Source organism: Brassica napus, chromosome C6 (genome assembly GCF_020379485.1).
Source record: "Brassica napus cultivar Da-Ae chromosome C6, Da-Ae, whole genome shotgun sequence".
In the NCBI taxonomy this organism is placed as follows: Eukaryota; Viridiplantae; Streptophyta; class Magnoliopsida; order Brassicales; family Brassicaceae; genus Brassica; species Brassica napus.
In genome coordinates, this window is record NC_063449.1 from 38,989,083 (window position 1) to 39,008,541 (window position 19,459).

At 37.9% G+C, this 19,459-nt stretch overlaps 2 protein-coding genes across 3 annotated transcripts; one reads left to right on the top strand and one right to left on the bottom strand.

The window, feature by feature from the left end:
- Window positions 1–514: 514 nt before the first annotated feature.
- LOC106396716 (senescence-associated protein AAF, chlorolplastic) lies at window positions 515–3,392 on the bottom strand. Of its 2 annotated transcripts, XM_013837186.3 has the most exons (13): window positions 3,148–3,392; window positions 2,705–2,992; window positions 2,460–2,603; window positions 2,309–2,382; window positions 2,153–2,229; window positions 1,998–2,069; window positions 1,858–1,926; window positions 1,727–1,776; window positions 1,540–1,648; window positions 1,381–1,452; window positions 1,192–1,295; window positions 995–1,070; window positions 515–914 (listed from the first exon to the last, which is right to left on the bottom strand). In XM_013837186.3, exons 2-13 carry the CDS (start codon window positions 2,959–2,961, stop codon window positions 723–725), a joined length of 1,296 nt encoding a protein of 431 aa, XP_013692640.1. In that variant the 5' UTR covers window positions 2,962–2,992; window positions 3,148–3,392; the 3' UTR covers window positions 515–722. The 2 variants fall into 2 exon arrangements, with proteins under 2 accessions (XP_013692640.1, XP_048616170.1); XM_048760213.1 differs by lacking the exon at window positions 3,148–3,392 and having other exon boundaries at window positions 2,705–3,010.
- Window positions 3,393–5,072: 1,680 nt separating this feature from the next.
- LOC106396643 (ethylene receptor 1) lies at window positions 5,073–8,789 on the top strand. The gene is made up of 7 exons (XM_013837098.3): window positions 5,073–5,288; window positions 5,479–6,398; window positions 6,476–6,844; window positions 7,303–7,560; window positions 7,638–7,765; window positions 7,848–8,036; window positions 8,108–8,789. The coding sequence occupies exons 2-7, from the start codon at window positions 5,490–5,492 to the stop codon at window positions 8,463–8,465; spliced, it is 2,211 nt and encodes a 736-aa protein (XP_013692552.1). The 5' UTR covers window positions 5,073–5,288; window positions 5,479–5,489; the 3' UTR covers window positions 8,466–8,789.
- The last annotated feature ends 10,670 nt before the right edge of the window (window positions 8,790–19,459 follow it).

Genomic DNA, 19,459 nt, shown 5'->3' on the forward strand with positions numbered 1-19,459 from the left:
TTTTTTATTTAAGAAGTTTAGAGCAGTTTGAATCGATTTGGAACGGTTTGAGTGATTGTTGCAAAACGCCAACAACCGCTACCAACCGCAAAAGATTGCGTGGCGAAGAAACCAGTCATGCCCTTGACAAGACTTTGTTCAAAAGAAAAGTTCTTAATAGGAATTTAAATAGGATTTAAACCAACAAATCATTTATAATCCCAGCCTGCATAAGATACTAATTACGAATGTTACCAATCTATTATTAATTCAAGACTTCCATATCTCAAGTGATTTTTATTTGACCAAATAAATAGTGTTTGCTTTCATTTAAATTTAGTTTTTTTCTTTCTAAAAGTTATAAGAGAATCTGTCTTAGAAATATGACATCTTGAGTTTTAGCTTCCAAGTCCTTTATGATTTCCGTACTATAGGAAGTTTCAAATAACGTATACATGCGAGTAATATTTTGGTTTCATAATACATAATCTTTTTTTTGGTTAGCATGGTCTAAATTGATGAGTATATGTTTAAGTTGATGACAAAAATAACAAGTTATATTAATATTATATAAATTAATATTTTGACGGTTTCGGCAGTTCTTAATATAGCATGGATCTCATATTTCTACCCATCCATAGTTACATATTTCATATGATTTCGTTTTTGTATTAACTAAAGTTATTATGAACTCTAAATTATCTACAAACTTAATATTCTTTTACATGAAAAATGCATTTTCTTCAGATTTCGTCATGGTCACTGTCTCCATCTTCTTCTTCTTCTTCTTCTTTATCATCATCATCACTCGGTTTCTCAAAGTTCATCATAAACCTAAGTGAGTCACCTTCTTCTACTTCCCACTGCTTCTTCAGCGCTATGATCGCTCTCGAAGCAGCTGCTGCAATTGCTGGGTTACTGTCTTGCGCAAGCCTCTGCTTCCAATGGGACGATAACAATCAAACATTTGCAAAAAACAGTTATCAAGTGCAAGATTTGCAAGAGTGTTTATTACCTGTAATGCTCCCATGCCTGCATTTCCAAGTGTCCACATCGACGGTGCAGCTGCCAAGGCGTTAGCCAACGCTTTTCTACACCAAACAACGCGTTTCGTCATCAACGTTTTGCATTTGTAACGTGTGTAATAGTGAAGAACTCACACAAAGAAAGTTGTTAAGATAAGTAACACAACACATTTGGTTTTTACGTTACCTTGTATTGACGTCTGGAGAGATTGAGCATTCAGCCAAGAGAGATGCACTACTTTTACCATCCATTGCATCAAGGTCTATCAGAGTTGTGACTAACAACTCAAGCTGTTAAAACAAAAACAAAACACATTATTTCTGTGAATGTAACAAAGGAAAGAAAAATAAAACAAGACCGGCTTTGGACAGAGACCTCTTCAGGGTCAGTGTAGTCAATAATTCCATCGGCTTCTGAGAGCGCTGATGCCATACTCTTGTAAGCTTCCTGCTTCAACATCAACAAGGAACCCTCAGAGAGAGAGAGAAGAATACTTAAGAACACATAGCCTTCTTTTTTCCAATTTAATCAGACCTCAATAGCAGATATGCGATCAGATGAAACTTCCCCTGGGAAAAAATCTAGAGCTTTGCCATTCTTCTCAAGTGATATGCGGTCCGTGGTACCAATTTCAGATGTAACCCTATCAAAATGACAATAATAAATTAAGATCTTGCTTTCAAGCAACAACAAGTGTCAAGGATGTATGCATCTTTCTTACAAGCTGTCAACCATTTTTTGCACCATCATATCATGAATGTTCTTGATGAACTACAACCACAACAAGTGTAACCATTACCAAAAATAATCCAAAAAACATCAGTACTATAACATATCACACTTTGCTTTTACCTCTAAAGCCATTAATGCATCCTCCATTGCCCGTTGTTTAGCACGATAATCTGCACGCCTCAAATCAGCCTAGAAAAGATACATACACTGATTAGTTACACAAAAACTTCACAGAAAATGAAACGGATGGGCATACATACCTCTAAGGCGCCGTCACTCCAATGCTTATCAGCGGCATTTTTCAACTTAGACTGAGCTATGTTCTTTAATATCTATTGACATAAACCAATAAAGAGAAATAAAACATAGATAAAAGTACATATCTGTGAATGTATAAATGAGAGGATAAGCATACACTAGCAATATGATGAAGGCGCTCGGCCTTTCTCTTGACATTACGGTCTATTTTCTCTGTATCTTCTCTTGCCCGAGCTACATGATAAACCCAAAAGATAAATTAGATGTGACAGAACCAAATCTTGGATTGAGAATTTAGAATTACAGAACTTACCATCAAGTTTAAGGAACCCTGAACCAAGAATAGCAACGTCCTGACGCGCACGAGCGTCAAGTCTCATAATGCCACTGAAAAGATTTGGGACCTAAGAGACCTTCTCCAATGACAAGTAATGTTTAAAAACGCAGGATAATGAGGAATATACCGAGAAAGAAGAACAAAGTCACTACGAGCCCTTTCATTAACAAATTTAGCATCATTAGACACATACTCCACCAAAACCTGGCTTGAGCTGCTTCTTCTACTTGGCATCACTTTCTTCTCACCTTCCTTTTGTACAATTTGAGAGCTGAAAACACCACCAAGAAACTCATCAGCTAACACAGGAAAAAAGCAGACTAGTTTGATCTATGGAGGATAAGAAGTAAGAACCAAAAGATCTTAACTTACTTAGGGGGATCCTCGTGTGGTTTAGTTTCAGTGTCTTGAGACTTCCCAAGAAAACACAAAGTAGAAGAAGAAGAAGATCTACGAGAAGTAACAAAAGTGACAGGCTTTGTACAAGAAAGACCTTGTAGTAATTCTTCAGCAGAGGAGGAGCCCTTTTTGGGTGAGAAAGCTAGCAAGACCCTTTGAGATCTTGAAGCGTTAACCCTCTTCGCTAAAATGGGACTACGGGGAACAACTTTGCTCACGTTAAGAGCCATTGGGATATAACACAAACCTAACAACTTATCTCTGTAAACCAAAAGTAAGCAGCTTTGAGATCAATTCGATGAAACTCAAATTCTTGATTGTAAAGGTAATCTAGCACAAACCCATCAAGGAAAAATCCATGATTTATGATAAGGAATCATAAAGATTGAATTTTTGATGCAGAGAGAGAGACTAACCTTGTGAGATAGATGAAGTGGAATAAGATCAAATCCAAAGGGGATATGTTAACGTTAGAGAAGAAGAGGAAGAAGACAGAGAAGGAGAATTATAGATGGGAGTGAAGATTTGTAACCACAAGGGTTACTTGTGGCCCAGTGTGAGCCAACCATACCCGTAGGTTTCTATTTTCAATCTCTTGTCCTTGTTACGTATGGGATCCACTCCTTCCTCCTTTTAATATCTTTGGTCCCATTTCTACAGTGTGGAACCTCTACTCATATAGTCATATGCTCGGTCGGCAATTATCGAATTAGGTGGATTTGACTTCATTCAATTTTTTTTTAATATCTCCAAGTACTTTTTCCAGAGATTCATGTGATTCAACTGTCTTTTGCCGTATTGATACCACACGTAGACGTCATTTCAGTTTTGATATCGTGTGATTGTGGACGATTAAATGTGTTACCAAGAGTAGTTGATAGGAAATCTGGCTAGGGAGAAAAGAAATTAAAATTGTTGGTATTAATTTATAGTTGTTGAACTGGTTACAATTCAAAATTACAAACTGTTTAACTAGTAATTCCATCATATTCACCGGTTTGTTTTCATAGGTGAACTTCTTGGTGGGGATGGCTAATTTAATGCATATTCAGCTGGTTCTTATATGTCAAGCACTTCGTTTACTTCAAGTCACACAAGAGACTACTTAGTCGGGAGAATGTTGAAGAGTCTCGGAGCAGTTGACGAGAACCTGAGACACATGTTGTCGGAGACAATGGCGTCTTGATAACTGAAAGTACGCCTGAAACTGAAGATGTTGGAGCCGGAGTTGAAGCTCCTCTACCGCATCAACGCCCAAAGTTGGAAGGACATCAATGTTGATGTGAATCACAAAGTGGAGAGTCGCCTGAAATTGAAGTTTTTGGAGCTAGAGTTGAAGCTCCTCCATTGCGTCAAAGCCCATAGTTGGAAGAATACAGAGATATTGACCGCTAACGTCACCCGGGCAGTAGAGACTATTGCATTGTTGTTGGTGACGATGGTTATGATGTGTTTGATGATGAAGAATCTAATGATGGTTTAGGTATCAAATCAAAGAAAAATGAAACTTATAAGACGACTTTTGAGAAGCTGCGAGAGATGAGGAAGTTGGGAGTATTAATGTAAACAATGGAGGTAATATTTGGGATGATGAGAGGATTCCCGATCTTTTGTCATCTAGCGATGATGAAAACGAGGCAGAACAAGAGCTTAAAGAGATTTCAAGCTTGCGGTTCTCAGATATTCTCTGAAAATTAGATACAACATTAAGCTCTATAGGTCTCAGGCTTTGAAGATTGATGTAAAGTGTTCTGACATGGAGAGTCAGGTAGTCATATATGATAATGTGAAGAGAAGATATAAAATGCAAATAAAAGTCTATGTGACTAATCATATATTTGTTAGATCATGGAGGTCTAAAATGTTGAAGTGATCAACAATTACAGAACAGGAGATGGCTCAAGAGATCAAGAGAAAATACAATTTGGAAGTGACTATGACTAGTGTAAAAATACCAAGTCAAAAGTTCTAAGACAAAGGGAAAGTAGCCAGGAAAACTATTATCAAGCAAAAAATGGGTCAAAGTACTAGAATAAACCAAGGAACGTGACGAGGTTATAACTACTGTAATAATAACTGACGAAGGCGTGATTAAAGGATAGATATGGAAGAGGATAAACGTCGATCTAGAGAGAGAGTGCTGGATCTTACACAAAAGTGTATACATTTCTTTCCTTTTCCCCTCATTTTTTACTTCACTACACCTAACACACAAGTGTATACATTGTTCCTAAGTTCTTTCACCAGCATGGAGATTTCTTTCCGAATTATCTCAATTTTCTTACCATCTATAATTAATCCAAGAAAAATTAGTCATCATAACATATTAAAAAGACAACAAATTCATATTACATTAGACCAAAAAGAAAAAACAAATTATGTACACAGCTACCAAAAAGAAAAGAGTTAAAGAGAGAAGTGTTAAACCCAACCCAACCAATTTTTCTTTGGACTTGATAAAAAAGGCTGCCAACGCCTTCTTCTTCTTGCTCCTCCTCCGTCGTCTCTCTCTCTCAAAATCCCAAATCGATTCGATTCGATTCATTTTCCCGATCAAGTAAGCTTCTTCTCCGATCCCATAGTAAACTGATTGATTAATCTAATTCTTCTGTAATCTTATCACGAACTATTCTGCATATCGATTTCGATTCGAATTCTTCTGTTCCAGCTACTCACGTTTACGAAACAGAACGTAATCGAGTTTGATCCGTTACATATAAACCCTAATTTCTCGATTTCTGTTACAGTCTCAAACCATATGATGGAAGTCTGCAACTGCATCGAGCCTCAATGGCCAGCCGACGAGCTCCTAATGAAGTACCAATACATCTCAGACTTCTTCATCGCCGTCGCCTACTTCTCAATCCCCCTCGAGCTCATCTACTTCGTCAAAAAATCAGCCGTCTTCCCTTACAGATGGGTCCTCGTCCAGTTCGGCGCCTTCATCGTCCTCTGCGGCGCCACCCACCTCATCAACCTATGGACCTTCACCACCCATTCACGAACCGTTGCCCTCGTGATGACCACCGCCAAGGTCTTAACCGCCGTCGTCTCCTGCGCTACTGCATTGATGCTAGTCCACATCATCCCCGACCTCCTCAGCGTCAAGACGCGCGAGCTCTTCTTGAAAAACAAGGCTGCTGAGCTGGACAGAGAGATGGGATTAATCCGGACTCAGGAGGAGACTGGGAGGCACGTGAGGATGCTGACTCATGAGATTAGAAGCACGCTGGATAGGCACACGATCTTGAAAACCACACTAGTTGAGCTTGGGAGGACGTTGGCGTTGGAGGAGTGTGCGTTGTGGATGCCGACTAGGACTGGTTTGGAGTTGCAGCTTTCGTATACGCTTCGTCAGCAGCATCCCGTTGAGTACACGGTGCCTATTCAGTTGCCGGTGATTAACCAAGTGTTTGGTACTAGTAGAGCTGTGAAGATATCTCCTAACTCCCCTGTGGCGAGGCTGAGACCTGTCTCCGGGAAGTATCTCCTCGGGGAGGTGGTGGCTGTGAGGGTTCCGCTTCTCCACCTTTCGAATTTTCAGATTAATGACTGGCCTGAGCTTTCGACGAAGAGATACGCTCTTATGGTATTGATGCTTCCTTCGGATAGTGCGAGGCAGTGGCATGTTCATGAGCTGGAGCTAGTCGAAGTCGTTGCGGATCAGGTTTTTTTATACACATTTTGGAACTCAGTTTATGTCTGATGTTGAGCTTGTCTGAACTCTTTTTTTTTAAATTGTAGGTGGCTGTGGCTCTCTCACATGCTGCGATTCTTGAAGAGTCGATGCGAGCTAGGGACCTTCTGATGGAGCAGAATGTGGCTCTTGATATAGCGAGACGAGAAGCGGAAACAGCGATCCGTGCCCGTAACGATTTCCTGGCGGTTATGAACCATGAGATGCGGACGCCAATGCATGCGATCATTGCGCTCTCTTCCCTACTTCAAGAAACGGAGTTAACACCTGAACAGAGATTGATGGTGGAGACGGTACTGAAAAGCAGTAGCCTTTTGGCAACTTTGATGAATGATGTCTTGGATCTTTCAAGGCTTGAAGATGGAAGTCTTCAACTTGAGCTCGGGACATTCAATCTTCATACTTTATTTAGAGAGGTAACACGATATCTTTTCCTCCTGCATAGGCCTGCGGGTTTGGGTAGTTCAGGTAGTTTGGTTCGACCAAGATTTTGCCAAATTGAACCGGAAAAAGTTTGGTCAGTATTCCGATAGTTCCGTTTTTAAATTTTTTACCGAAATTAACCGGAGTTTTTGTTTTCGATTATATTTTGATTAAATTCGGGTAATTTTGGTTTAAAATTTTGGTAATTTCAGTTAGTTCGGTTTAAAATTTGTTTAACAAAATTTTTTTTTTGAAAAACCAAACTAATCGAATACCGAACTGAAAATCAAAGTTTTTATAAACCTACCGAACTGAACCGAACTAACTGAACTAACGGAGAATTTTGGTTCGGCCGCATGCCTACTCCTGCATGTCATTGTTTGTATACTTTAGAACAGCTTCATGTTTTAAAAGTTAGAGTTTTGGTTGAAATTTCTGAATGTTGTTGCAGGTCCTGAATCTGATTAAGCCTATAGCCGTTGTTAAGAAACTGCCCATCACACTAAACCTCGCACCAGATTTGCCAGAGTTTGTAGTTGGGGATGAGAAACGGCTAATGCAGATAATATTAAACATAGTTGGTAATGCTGTGAAGTTCTCCAAACAAGGTAGTATCTCCGTAACTGCTCTTGTCACAAAGTCAGACAACCGAGCTCCTCCAGACTTTTTCGTGGTGCCAACTGGGAGTCATTTCTACTTGAGAGTAAAGGTTAGTATCTTTGGTCCCATAAACCACGGATGAGAGTACTTTCATAGATCTTACTATTGACGATTATTCAACCATAGGTAAAAGACTTGGGAGCAGGAATAAATCCACAGGACATTCCCAAGCTATTCACTAAATTTGCTCAAACACAGTCTTTAGCGACAAGAAGCTCGGGAGGTAGTGGGCTTGGTCTCGCCATCTCCAAGAGGTTGAGCCTTATTTAGTGTCGTTACTTTTCGTTCTTGTTTTCGTCTCTAATGGTATTGATATAGTTTGCACATTTGACAAAGGTTTGTGAATCTGATGGAGGGTAACATTTGGATTGAGAGCGAAGGTGTTGGAAAAGGATGCACTGCTATCTTTGATGTTAAACTTGCAATTTCAAACGAATCTAAACAGTCTGGCATACCAAAAGTTCCAGCCAATCCACAGCATGTTAATTTCGCTGGACTTAAGGTTCTTGTCATGGATGAGAATGGGTTAGTATAAGCCTATTAGTTCTATCTTTCTGCTGTTTGTTATCAGATTTGATGTTTGCTTTTGGTCGCAGGGTAAGTAGAATGGTGACGAAGGGACTTCTTGTACACCTTGGATGCGAAGTGACCACGGTGAGTTCAAACGAGGAGTGTCTCAGAGTTGTATCCCATGAGCACAGAGTGGTCTTCATGGACGTGTGCACCCCCGGGGTCGAAAACTACCAGATCGCTCTCCGTATACACGAGAAATTCACTAAACGCCACCAAAGGCCACTGCTCGTGGCGCTCACTGGTAACACCGACAAATCCACAAAGGAGAAATGCATGAGCTTTGGTCTAGACGGCGTGCTGCTCAAACCCGTGTCGCTAGACAACATGAGGAACGTTCTGTCTGATCTTCTAGAACATCGGGTTCTATACGAGGCCATGTAAGAGGACGTTGCCGGAGAGGGACACTGTCCCCGCTTTCTCTCCCCCGTTAGAACATCGGTTAATGTGTAACACGTACAGAGATTGTGGGGGGTGGGGGAGAGCGTTTTGGATGATATTATAAAAACAGAGGGAATAACGAAACACAAAAAAAACTAGACCGGACTGTGTTGGATTCCGGTTTAAAAAGGAACAAGATGTTGACGGTAACATGTCTATCTGACTTGTGTTGTATCCTTATATATAGTTACATTCTTATTAGAATTTGGATTGAGTAATGGAACTTTGTTGCGTACATGTATAATATTGATGCGGTGTTATGAGTTAGAATCAACGACATATTAGGAGGGGGGAGGAGCGCGTTTTGGATGATATTATAGAAACAGAGGGAATAACGAAACACAAAAAAAACTAGACCGGACTGTGTTGGATTCCGGTTTACAAAGGAACAAGATGTTGACGGTAACATGTCTATCTGACTTGTGTTGTATCCTTATATATAGTTACATTCTTATTAGAATTTGGATTGAGTAATGGAACTTTGTTGCGTACATGTATAATATTGATGCGGTGTTATGAGTTAGAATCAACGACATATTAGGAGGGGGGAGGAGCGCGTTTTGGATGATATTATAGAAACAGAGGGAATAACGAAACACAAAAAAAACTAGACCGGACTGTGTTGGATTCCGGTTTACAAAGGAACAAGATGTTGACGGTAACATGTCTATCTGACTTGTGTTTGTATCCTTTTATATAGTTACATTAGGACCGGTCCGCCAGAAAATTGACAAATAATTTAAGTATTTATAGTAAATATTTAATATAAATTATTATTATTTTAAAATAACAATTTTGTACATGTTATTGTATTTGAAGATTAATTAAAGAGAAGAAGACAAAAATAGCAACAAATCAAGTTTTTGTTCTCAAACTAGCATTCAAGGTCAAAAGTCATAAAAATAGGACTTAATGTTTTATCAAAAGTCACAAACTTAGGGTTTAGAGTTAAATGATGGGGTTTAGGATTTAGGATTTAGGATTTAGGATCTACGGTCTAGGGTTTAGGGTTTAGAGTTTAGGGTTTAGGGTTTAGGGTTTAGGGTTTAGAGTTTAGGGTTTAGGGTTTAGGGTTTAGGGTTTAGGGTTTAGGGTTTAGGGTTTAGGGTTTAGAGTTTAGGGTTTAGAGTTTAGGGTTTAGGGTTTAGAGTTGAGAAATGAGGTTTTGGGGATAAGATTTCAAATTTTGAAAAATAAAAAAATTAAAATTTTCAAAAGATAAAATGCTATTTTGGTCATTTTGGTTTTTGAGTGCTATTTTCGTGATATAAACTTAGAAATGTGCTATTTTGGAGATTTGTCCTTAACTAAACCATGTTATTTGAAAACTTAGTTATAATATTTTTAAAATAAATATTACTTGTTATTTTTCAAAATATGATTTTCTTTTTCTTTTTTATTAAAAGGTTTAAGATGATTTTATTTTGTTAAATAATCTATGTTTTAATTATATATTAAGAATTGGACGTGACATTACATCATTTCTTATGATTTTTTGGAGTTGGATGATCATAAAAAAAACCTATGAAATTTTTTTTTTTTCATTTTTGTCAGAAGAAACAAACTTGTAAATTAAATTCACATATTTTTGGATGACATTATAGAAACCGAGGGAATAACGAAACACAAAAAAAATCTAGCCCGGACTGTGTTGGATTCCGGTTTACAAAGGAACAAGATGTTGACGGTAACATGTCTATCTGACTTGTGTTGTATCCTTTTATATAGTTACATTAGGACCGGTCCGCCAGAAAATTGACAAATAATTTAAGTATTTAGAGTAAATATTTAATATAAATTATTATTATTTTAAAATAACAATTTTGTACGTGTTATTGTATTTGAAGATTAATTAAAGAGAAGAAGACAAAAATAGCAATAAATCAAATTTTTGTTCTCAAACTAGCATTCAAGGTCAAAAGTCATAAAAATAGCACTTAATGTTTTATCAAAAGTCACAAACTTACGGTTTAGAGTTAAAGGGTGGGGTTTAGGATTTAGGGTCTAGGGTTTAGGGTTTAGGGTTTAGAGTTTAGGGTTTAGGGTTTAGGATTTAGGGTTTAGGGTTTAAAGTTTAGGGTTTAGGGTTTAGGGTTTAGGGTTTAGGGTTTAGGGTTTAGGGTTTAGAGTTTAGGGTTTAGGGTTTAGGGTTTAGAGTTGAGAAATGAGGTTTTGGGGATAAGATTTCAAATTTTGAAAAATAAAAAAATTAAAATTTTCAAAAGATAAAATGCTATTTTGGTCATTTTGGTTTTTGAGTGCTATTTTTGTGATATAAACTTAAAAATGTGCTATTTTGGAGATTTGCCCTTAACTAAACCATGTTATTTGAAAACTTAGTTATAATATTTTTAAAATAAATATTACTTGTTATTTTTCAAAATATGATTTTCTTTTTCTTTTTTATTAAAATGTTTAAGATGATTTTATTTTGTTAAATAATTTATGTTTTAATTATATATTAAGAATTGGACGTGACATTACATCATTTCTTATGATTTTTTGGAACTGGATGATCAAAAAAAAAACCTGTGAAATTTTTTTTTTTTCATTTTTGTTAGAAGAAACAAACTTGTAAATTAAATTCACATATTTTTGGATGATATTATAGAAACCGAGGGAATAGCGAAACACAAAAAAAATCTAGCCCGGACTGTGTTGGATTCCGGTTTACAAAGGAACAAGATGTTGACGGTAACATGTCTATCTGACTTGTGTTGTATCCTTTTATATAGTTACATTAGGACCGGTCCGCCAGAAAATTGACAAATAATTTAAGTATTTAGAGTAAATATTTAATTTAAATTATTATTATTTAAAAATAACAATTTTGTACATGTTATTGTATTTGAAAATTAACTAAAGAAAAAAAGACAAAAATAGCACTAAATCAAATTTTTGTTCTCAAACTAGCATTCAAGGTCAAAAGTCACAAAAATAGCACTTAATGTTTTATCAAAAATCACAAACTTAGGGTTTAGAGTTAAAGGGTGGGGTTTAAGATTTAGGATTTAGGGTCTAGGGTTTAGAGTTTAGGGTTTAGGGTTTAGAGTTTAGGGTTTAGGGTTTAGGGTTTAGGGTTTAGGGTTTAGGGTTTAGGGTTTAAGGTTTAAGGTTTAGAGTTTAGGGTTTAGGGTTTAGAGTTGAGAAATGAGGTTTTGGGGATAAGATTTCAAATTTTGAAAAATAAAAAAATTAAAATTTTCAAAAGATAAAATGCTATTTTGGTCATTTTGGTTTTTGAGTGCTATTTTTGTGATATAAACATAGAAATGTGCTATTTTGGAGATTTGCCCTTAACTAAACCATGTTATTTGAAAACTTAGTTATAATTTTTTTTAAATAAATATTACTTGTTATTTTTCAAAATATGATTTTCTTTTTCTTTTTTATTAAAAGGTTTAAGATGATTTTATTTTGTTAAATAATCTATGTTTTAATTATATATTAAGAATTGGACGTGACATTACATCATTTCTTATGATTTTTTGGAGTTGGATGATCATAAAAAAAACCTGTGAGATTTTTTTTTTTCATTTTTGTTAGAAGAAACAAACTTGTAAATTAAATTCACATATTTTTCCTTTAATTTTATATACTTACGTAGATTATCTCATGTTTTTACTAAATTTAGTTTTTACAGTAGATTATTGTTAAAAATTGTTTGAGTTAAAATGTATAATTAATTATATAATTATTTATGTAATATTAGTTATTTAATTAATATATTTGACCCATATAATATAAAATAGACATGTATTTTAAAGTACACAATTATATTATTGTAGATTTTCATAAAATTGTCGTGTGATGTATGTAATTATATTATTGTAGATTTTTCGTAAAATTGAACTTGGTAACCACATAAGAAAAAAAAATTATTTGTAAAATTTAATTTTTATTTATGTTGGTCGGAGTTTGAGAAAACATGTAAAATAATATCTTAAATGGATTTTCTTTTCTTTTTTTGTTCTCAATTTTTTTTTGCTACTTATTCTTGAAGTAACAGAATCTAAAATCACATTCTGTATTTTTTGGTTTTCTTTCAGCTCAAAAATACTAAGTAAAATAGCAAAAAGGAGAAAAGAGTAACAGAGCATATCCACCATATAAAAGCTCCTAAAATCACATTCTCTATTTTTTGTACCATCTGAGAATCAAACACCTCAATCTCCACTTGAGGACTCAGATTCACAATGCAAAGATTCACAAAGATTCACACTTTTTGAGCTATTCAGTTACCGGAAGATGACAAATATACGTGGTTTTCGCAGTTTTGATGATAGCTGCTGAAGAAGAAACATTAATTAATTGCAAACAATAAATCAAATTTCAAATGAAACAAACAATAGATTCTAGGGCTTTTTGCAAAAGTGACTCAAAACTTGAAGTCAAACAGAAAACTAACCTTTTCTTTTGACTCCTTTTTTTTTTGAGATTTTAACCCCACACCTGCATTCTATCTACGAAAATGCCATTAACATTTTTTTTTTTTTTCGAAAATGGCTTCTTTACTGTCTCAACCTCATCTTCTTCAAGTATTTACAATATTGCCACTGCAATGAATAGTGGCAACAACCTTGTACGAACTGTTTGGAGCTTTTAATGCCCTTTAATGCACGTAAATCTCTTTACACTCTCTCTGTTTCAATTGTTATGAACTAAAAACAACATTTCTTTCACTTTCTCTCTATATTCATCCAAAAAACTCAAGCTTTTGATTCAAAATATTGGCTATGGTTGACAGAGCCATATTTCTTTCGTTTTGACTTACGGTTGCTTTCGTTTGAGGTTCTGGGTGGTTGGAGAAGACCCTGTGTGCAAACGAAGTCATCTCACCTAGTTTAAGGTACGAATTTGAATTTTTTTTCAAGATCTGTTCGCGTAGAAGACTTACTAGTAAGTCATCTGTATGTAGAAGACTTACTGATGAGTCTTCTGGTCAAACGGACGACTTAAATTAAGTCGTCCAGCTTTGTTTGTTAAAAAAAAACACTCCAGACGACTTATATATACGTCGTCTACGAGAAACGGGCTAGTTTTGCATTTGACCGAATCGTGTCAGATCTTTGACTATTTCTGGACGACTTATAATTCAGTCGTCTCTGGGAAAGTTAAAATTTCAATATTTTATGAAAACTTGACGACTTACGTGTAAGTCGTCCTAGGTTAGTTTTGTAATTGAAAAATAAAACTTCATAATTTAACTTTAACCAGACGACTTAATATAAAGTCGTCCCTCCAGAAGACTTAATTTAAAGTCGTCCGGGGAAAGCAAAGTCGTCCAGAATTTTTCCCAATTTTCTGGTCAAACCTTGCTTATCCCGGACGACCTTAAATTAAGTCGTTTAGCTGGACGACTTTCATCTAAGTCGTCTGGAGAAAGTTAAATTTCAAGTTTTATTTTTCAATTACAAAACTAACCTAGGACGACTTACACGTAAGTCGTCAAGTTTTCATAAAATATTGAAATTTTAACTTTCCCAGAGACGACTGAATTATAAGTCGTCCAGAAATAGTCAAAGATCTGACACGATTCGGTCAAATGCAAAACTAGCCCGTTTCTCGTAGACGACTTATATATAAGTCGTCTGAAGTTTTTTTTTTAACAAACAAAGCCGGACGACTTAGAATTAAGTCGTCCCTTTTAATTTTCAATTGCAAAAGTGACCTCTTTAGACGACTTACCTTTAAGTCTTCTGGACGACTTAATGCTAAGTCGTCTGCGGCAATGTTTATTGAACTTCTTCATTTTCTCTATGTTTACTAATGTGTTTTATTTTGAATATTTGCAGATGATTTTTCAGTTACATGCAGTGTATGGAGAATGGTTGTTGAGAGATTTCCGTTGGGATTTTGTGGTTGATGATCTCAAAGGAGCAAGATTGTTTTTATTGAATGAAGATTCAACACATGCTGAACTTGTTGCAATGGCTCAAGAAGATTATAACCTGGACATGAGAACAGTGAGTGTGGAGATTAGCTACTCATTACCAGCAGAAATGATGATGGCTCCAGGCAGTCTTCCCATTCATGTTACAAGTGATAGACAAGTTCGAAACTTGCTGGAGATACTCAAAACCCATAGAGTATGTCTTTGTGTATCAAGCCGCAGCAAGGTCGAAACGGTTTCAGAGAAAAGGGATATTGATGAAGCTGGTGAATGGGAAAAAGATGTTGGTGATAATGATGAAGCTGGTGAATGGGAAGAAGATGTTGGTGATGATGATGAAGCTGGTGAATGGGAAGAAGATGTTGGTGATGATGATGAAGCTGATGAATGTTTTGAAGATGTTGGTGATAATGAGTTTGTTGAAGATGAAAATCAAGATGGGGAGGAGGAAAATGGGGAGGAGGATGCTGATAATTCTATTGTTGGTGAAACGGATCAGAATGGTGGGGATTACAGTCTTTATGGAAAGGTTCCAGATGAGGACGAGGAAGATGATGATAATATTTGTTTTGAAGAAATCCAAAAGACATATGCTAAGACAAATGCTATTGAAGGAGGAAAATCGAATGGTACCAGTATCTATGTCAACCAGAGTTTTGTTAGCAAGGGTGCACTGCTTTCAGAGCTGCGGTTGGCAGCAGTGAGGGGTAAGTTTTCTTTCAGATTATACAAATCAACGAAAACTCTCGTTGTGGCAACATGTCCGGTTAGCTATTGTGGATGGAAGGTCAGAGCGAGTGTCAAACATGGGACAAACACGTTTTGGGTAACAAAGTATGTGAAAAACATTTATGCTCAGCGGGAGACCGAATCGCTCAGCGGAGACACTGTACTCCGAAGTATGTAGGTAGTCTTTTCATTGATCGTGTTGGAATCATTGATGGGATAACTCCGCAGCATATCACTGATGCAATGAGGAACATGTTTGGCATGGCGCTTGATTACACCACTTCATACAGAGCACTGTTATATGCACAAAGATTGGTGAGAGGATCAGCAGAAGAAGGGTATTCGCGTCTGGCATCATATCTCGAGCAAATCTCCATTGCAAATCCTGATTCTATCACGGCGATAGAACTTGATTCTATGAAAAGATTTAAGTATCTATTTCTCTCTTTTGGAGCTTCTATCAAAGGTTTTAAGTATCAGAGAAGGGTCATTGTGGTGGATGGAACTCACCTAAGTGGAAAGTATGGAGGAACTATGTTAGTTGCAGCCGCACAAGATGGCAATTTTCAGATATTCCCATTGGCTTTTGGGATCGTGGATGAGGAAGATATACCTTCTTGGGAATGGTTTTTCACAAAATTGGCTAGTTGTATATCTCATGACAAGCCTCTGGTGATAGTCTCCGACCGGCACAAGGCCATTAAAAGTGCGTGTGATAAGGTGTTTCCTTGGGCAACCCGAGGAATATGTTATTATCACCTTCAAGATAACATTGTCAAAAAGTTTAAAGGGAAACATCTCATGTACTTGGTGAAAGGGGCTGCTTATGCTCACACGGTTTACGATTTTGACCGGTACATGGCTGAGATACGGAGTGCAAACCCGGAACTTGCAACGTATTTGGAGAAAGCCGACGTCAGGCTATGGTCAAGGGTTTATTGTAAGGGGAACAGGTTCAACATAAAAACAAGCAACATTGCTGAATCTATTAATTCCGCACTGAAGCGAGCAAGAGGATTTCCGATTACGTTCCTGCTGGAGTTCATAAGGCAGAAGTTAGGAAAATGGTATTGGAAAAGGAGACAAGATGCTTTGAGTCTCACAACTGAACATAGCGGGGGTGTTGAATACTTGCTTGCTGTTCGAGAAGAGATAGCGGGTACGATGACGGTCGAACCAATTGATGGATGGCATTTCTTTGTCAAAGGTGGCAAAATGGACTGTGTGGTTGATTTGGAACATGCAAAGTGTGATTGTGGTGTCTATGGAGTGGAGAAAATACCTTGCTCTCATGCTATAGCTGCTGGAATACATGCTGGTTTGCATATCTCCACACTTGTATGTCCACTGTACTCAAAGAATTATCTGTATGCAGGATACTCAGAGAATATATATCCTATCGTGTCACAACATATTGAGGAACGAGAATGCTTTCCTCCAGAACTAAAGCGTGGTCGGGGGAGACCGAAGAAATCAAGATGGCAATCTTGGTTGGAGCTATCTAGGATGAGAGGACACAAACCCAGGAAGAAACACAGGGCACGGAGATGCTCAAACTGCAAGGAAACTGGCCATACGAAACCACAATGTACACAACCAGTTGACTAGTTGTCCAGACGACCTAAATTTAAGTCGTCCAGTCTTGATTACCCGTCCAGACGACTAAATTTTTAGTCGTCCAGTGTATTTTATTTTTAGACGACCTTCTACTAAGTCGTCCAGTGTATTTTATTTTTAGACGACCTTCTACTATCCCTTCAAGTGTATTTTATTTTTAGACTACCTTCTACTATCCCTTCAAGTCGTCCAAACCTTCTAGACGACTTATTTGTAAGTCGTCCAGTTGGAAAACCTTCCAGACGACTTATAATAAGTCGTCCAAACCTTCTAGACGACTTATTTGTAAGTCGTCCAGTTGGAAAACCTTCCAGACGACTTATTTCTTCCAGACAACTTATATATTTACAAATCTATACAAAGACAAGCTGAAATACAAATACTTCGCTCGTTAAGACAAGTTCAAAAATCATGTTCAAATACAAAGACAAGTTCAAAAATCATGTTCAAATACATCTAATCATACATGCCCACGAACTTATCACCATCCACATTTTCTTTCAGATGCTGATCAACAAGCTCCTTCCATATATCCACCGCCATATTATCCCTCATTTTCTTCGCGTTGCACCTAGCAAAGTCTTTAGGGTCAAAGGAGACCCCAAGAGCATGACATTCAATGTACTTTACAGCGTACACGCCACAATCACCATTGTTGGCCGTGGGTACACCTTTCAGCGGTCTCTCATATGTGTATGGCTCCAACCCGTATTTGACCCGTATTTCGTCGGTGGCTGCGCACTCAACAAGCAGATAAGGGACCATCTGGAGAAAAGGCTCCATTATCGCATCCCATGCGTCTGGTACACTAGATGAAGGTATGCTGTCCCAGACGACTATGTGCCTCTTAGGGATCGATATCCAAATAGCAACCCAATGCTTGTCGTCCAAGTTCACTGGCGCATAGATATCATCAATGTCCTCCCCCCACTTCTTGTTTGATTGGCAAAATGAAGGTATTGATCCGTCATAAAAATTCGACGCCCCACCAGGTAGAACTCTTCCTAAACCTTTGTGATCAGGTTCCGATGTTTTGAAGAGCTGATACTGCTCTCTCCAAGACTGGGAAAAGTTGTGATCCAGGAAGCACATTCGCTCGCTCCTGAAAGCTTGTGGGTTCTCCTGATACCTCTGCCTTAGCACATTAATCCAAGCATCTAGATGCTGCATATTAAATATAACAAGTTAGAAGTTACCAGACGACTTAAATATAAGTCGTGTGCAGAAGACTTACGCAGTCTTCCAGCCATCCTCTGGCTGTCCGGAGGAAGTGGTACCACCTTGTTGGTGATGTACGTGGTTTGTCCTCGGTCTTAGTTAAATAATGACTGCAAACAAAAAAGCAATCAGTTTTGGACGACTAAATCAAGCTATTATGGGTAAAGCAATCACTTACGGATCAGTTTTCAACCAATCAGCGAGTTCCTTCAACTTATCTTTGTTTACTGGCGGAAATGGATTATAGGCTGCCACTTTATCTTTTTTTTTTCTCTGCCGTATAAGGAGATCTCACAGTGGGAGCAGGTTTCTTCGCTCGTTTACTCTTTGCACGCTTGTCCAATACAACCAGGCTCGGTTCTGAAACTGGATCGCTTGGCTCGGTGGAAGCGAGGCTCGGTTGTTGATCGGTGGAAGCGAGGCTCGGTTGGTGATCGGTGGAAGTGACAGCAACAATCTCTTTGGAGGTGACACCATCTGCTTTATCCTCCGGCAAGATCTTATTTACCGAGTTCGCCTCGGTTGCTGTATCCTCCGGCAACCATCTCTGCAATAAAAGTTGCACACAAGTTAACCCTGGACGACTTAAATAAAAGTTTTCTGGACGACTAGTTGACCCTGGACGACTTAAAATTAAGTCTTCCGTGGTCAACTAGTCGTCCAAACAACTTACGTTTAAGTCGTCCAGGGTCAACTAGTCGTCCAGACAACTTTTACAGTCGTCTGGACAACTAGTTAACCCTGGATTTGATACTAACCTCTTTGATTTGAGGAGGCTGTTTCTTTTGAGGAGGAGGCTGTTTCTTTTGAGGAGGAGGAGGCTGCTGCTGTTTCTTTTGAGGAGGAGGAGGCTGCTGTTTGGTTTGATGAGGAGGAGGAGGCTGCTGCTGTTTCTTTTGAGGAGGAGGAGGCTGGTTACTAACCACGGTTTCATTGGCATGAGGGGTAGCCTGTTTGTTTCTACCCCCGGTTTCTTTGGCAAGAGGGGTAGGCTGTTTATCTTGAGGGGTAGCCTGATTGGTTAGAGGTGGAGGGGTAGCCTGATTGGTGACACCAACCTTCTTCTCCACAGCTTCCAATCTATCGGACAACTTCCTAAACTCCCTCATGCACTTATTAAACCATTTTTTCATGCAGTCAGCTACGCCCTTGAACATAATTTCCAACTCCTCTCTGGTCACCCCTCTAGCCTCTTCTCTAGCCTCTTCACTAGCCACTTTAGGAGCCTCTTTACGAGCTTTCTTCCGAGGTCTTGGATTGTCTTCCTCCTCCTCCTCCTCCTCCTCCAACACAACCATCTCTTTGGCCTTCTTCGATGGAGTCACAACCTTAGGTTTTGTATTGACCTTAGTACCAGTGACTTCCCAGCAATCCATGGTCCACTTCCACGGTCTCCGCTCATACATGACTTTAATGATGTTCTCCGCGGGCAGGTCCTCAACCTCAGAGTCCCATTTTGGCCACATTTCACTAATGTCCT

Coding starts and splice junctions, on each gene's coding strand:
- LOC106396716 (XM_013837186.3), bottom strand. CDS start 2,961: ATGGCTCTTAACGTGAGCAAAGTTGTTCCCCGTAGTCCCATTTTAGCG. Junction 2,383..2,459: donor GACTTTGTTCTTCTTTCTCG/GTATATTCCTCA, acceptor AAATCTTTTCAG/TGGCATTATGAGACTTGACG. Junction 2,070..2,152: donor GCCTTCATCATATTGCTAGT/GTATGCTTATCC, acceptor TTATGTCAATAG/ATATTAAAGAACATAGCTCA.
- LOC106396643 (XM_013837098.3), top strand. CDS start 5,490: ATGATGGAAGTCTGCAACTGCATCGAGCCTCAATGGCCAGCCGACGAG. Junction 7,766..7,847: donor GGTCTCGCCATCTCCAAGAG/GTTGAGCCTTAT, acceptor CATTTGACAAAG/GTTTGTGAATCTGATGGAGG. Junction 8,037..8,107: donor CTTGTCATGGATGAGAATGG/GTTAGTATAAGC, acceptor TTTTGGTCGCAG/GGTAAGTAGAATGGTGACGA.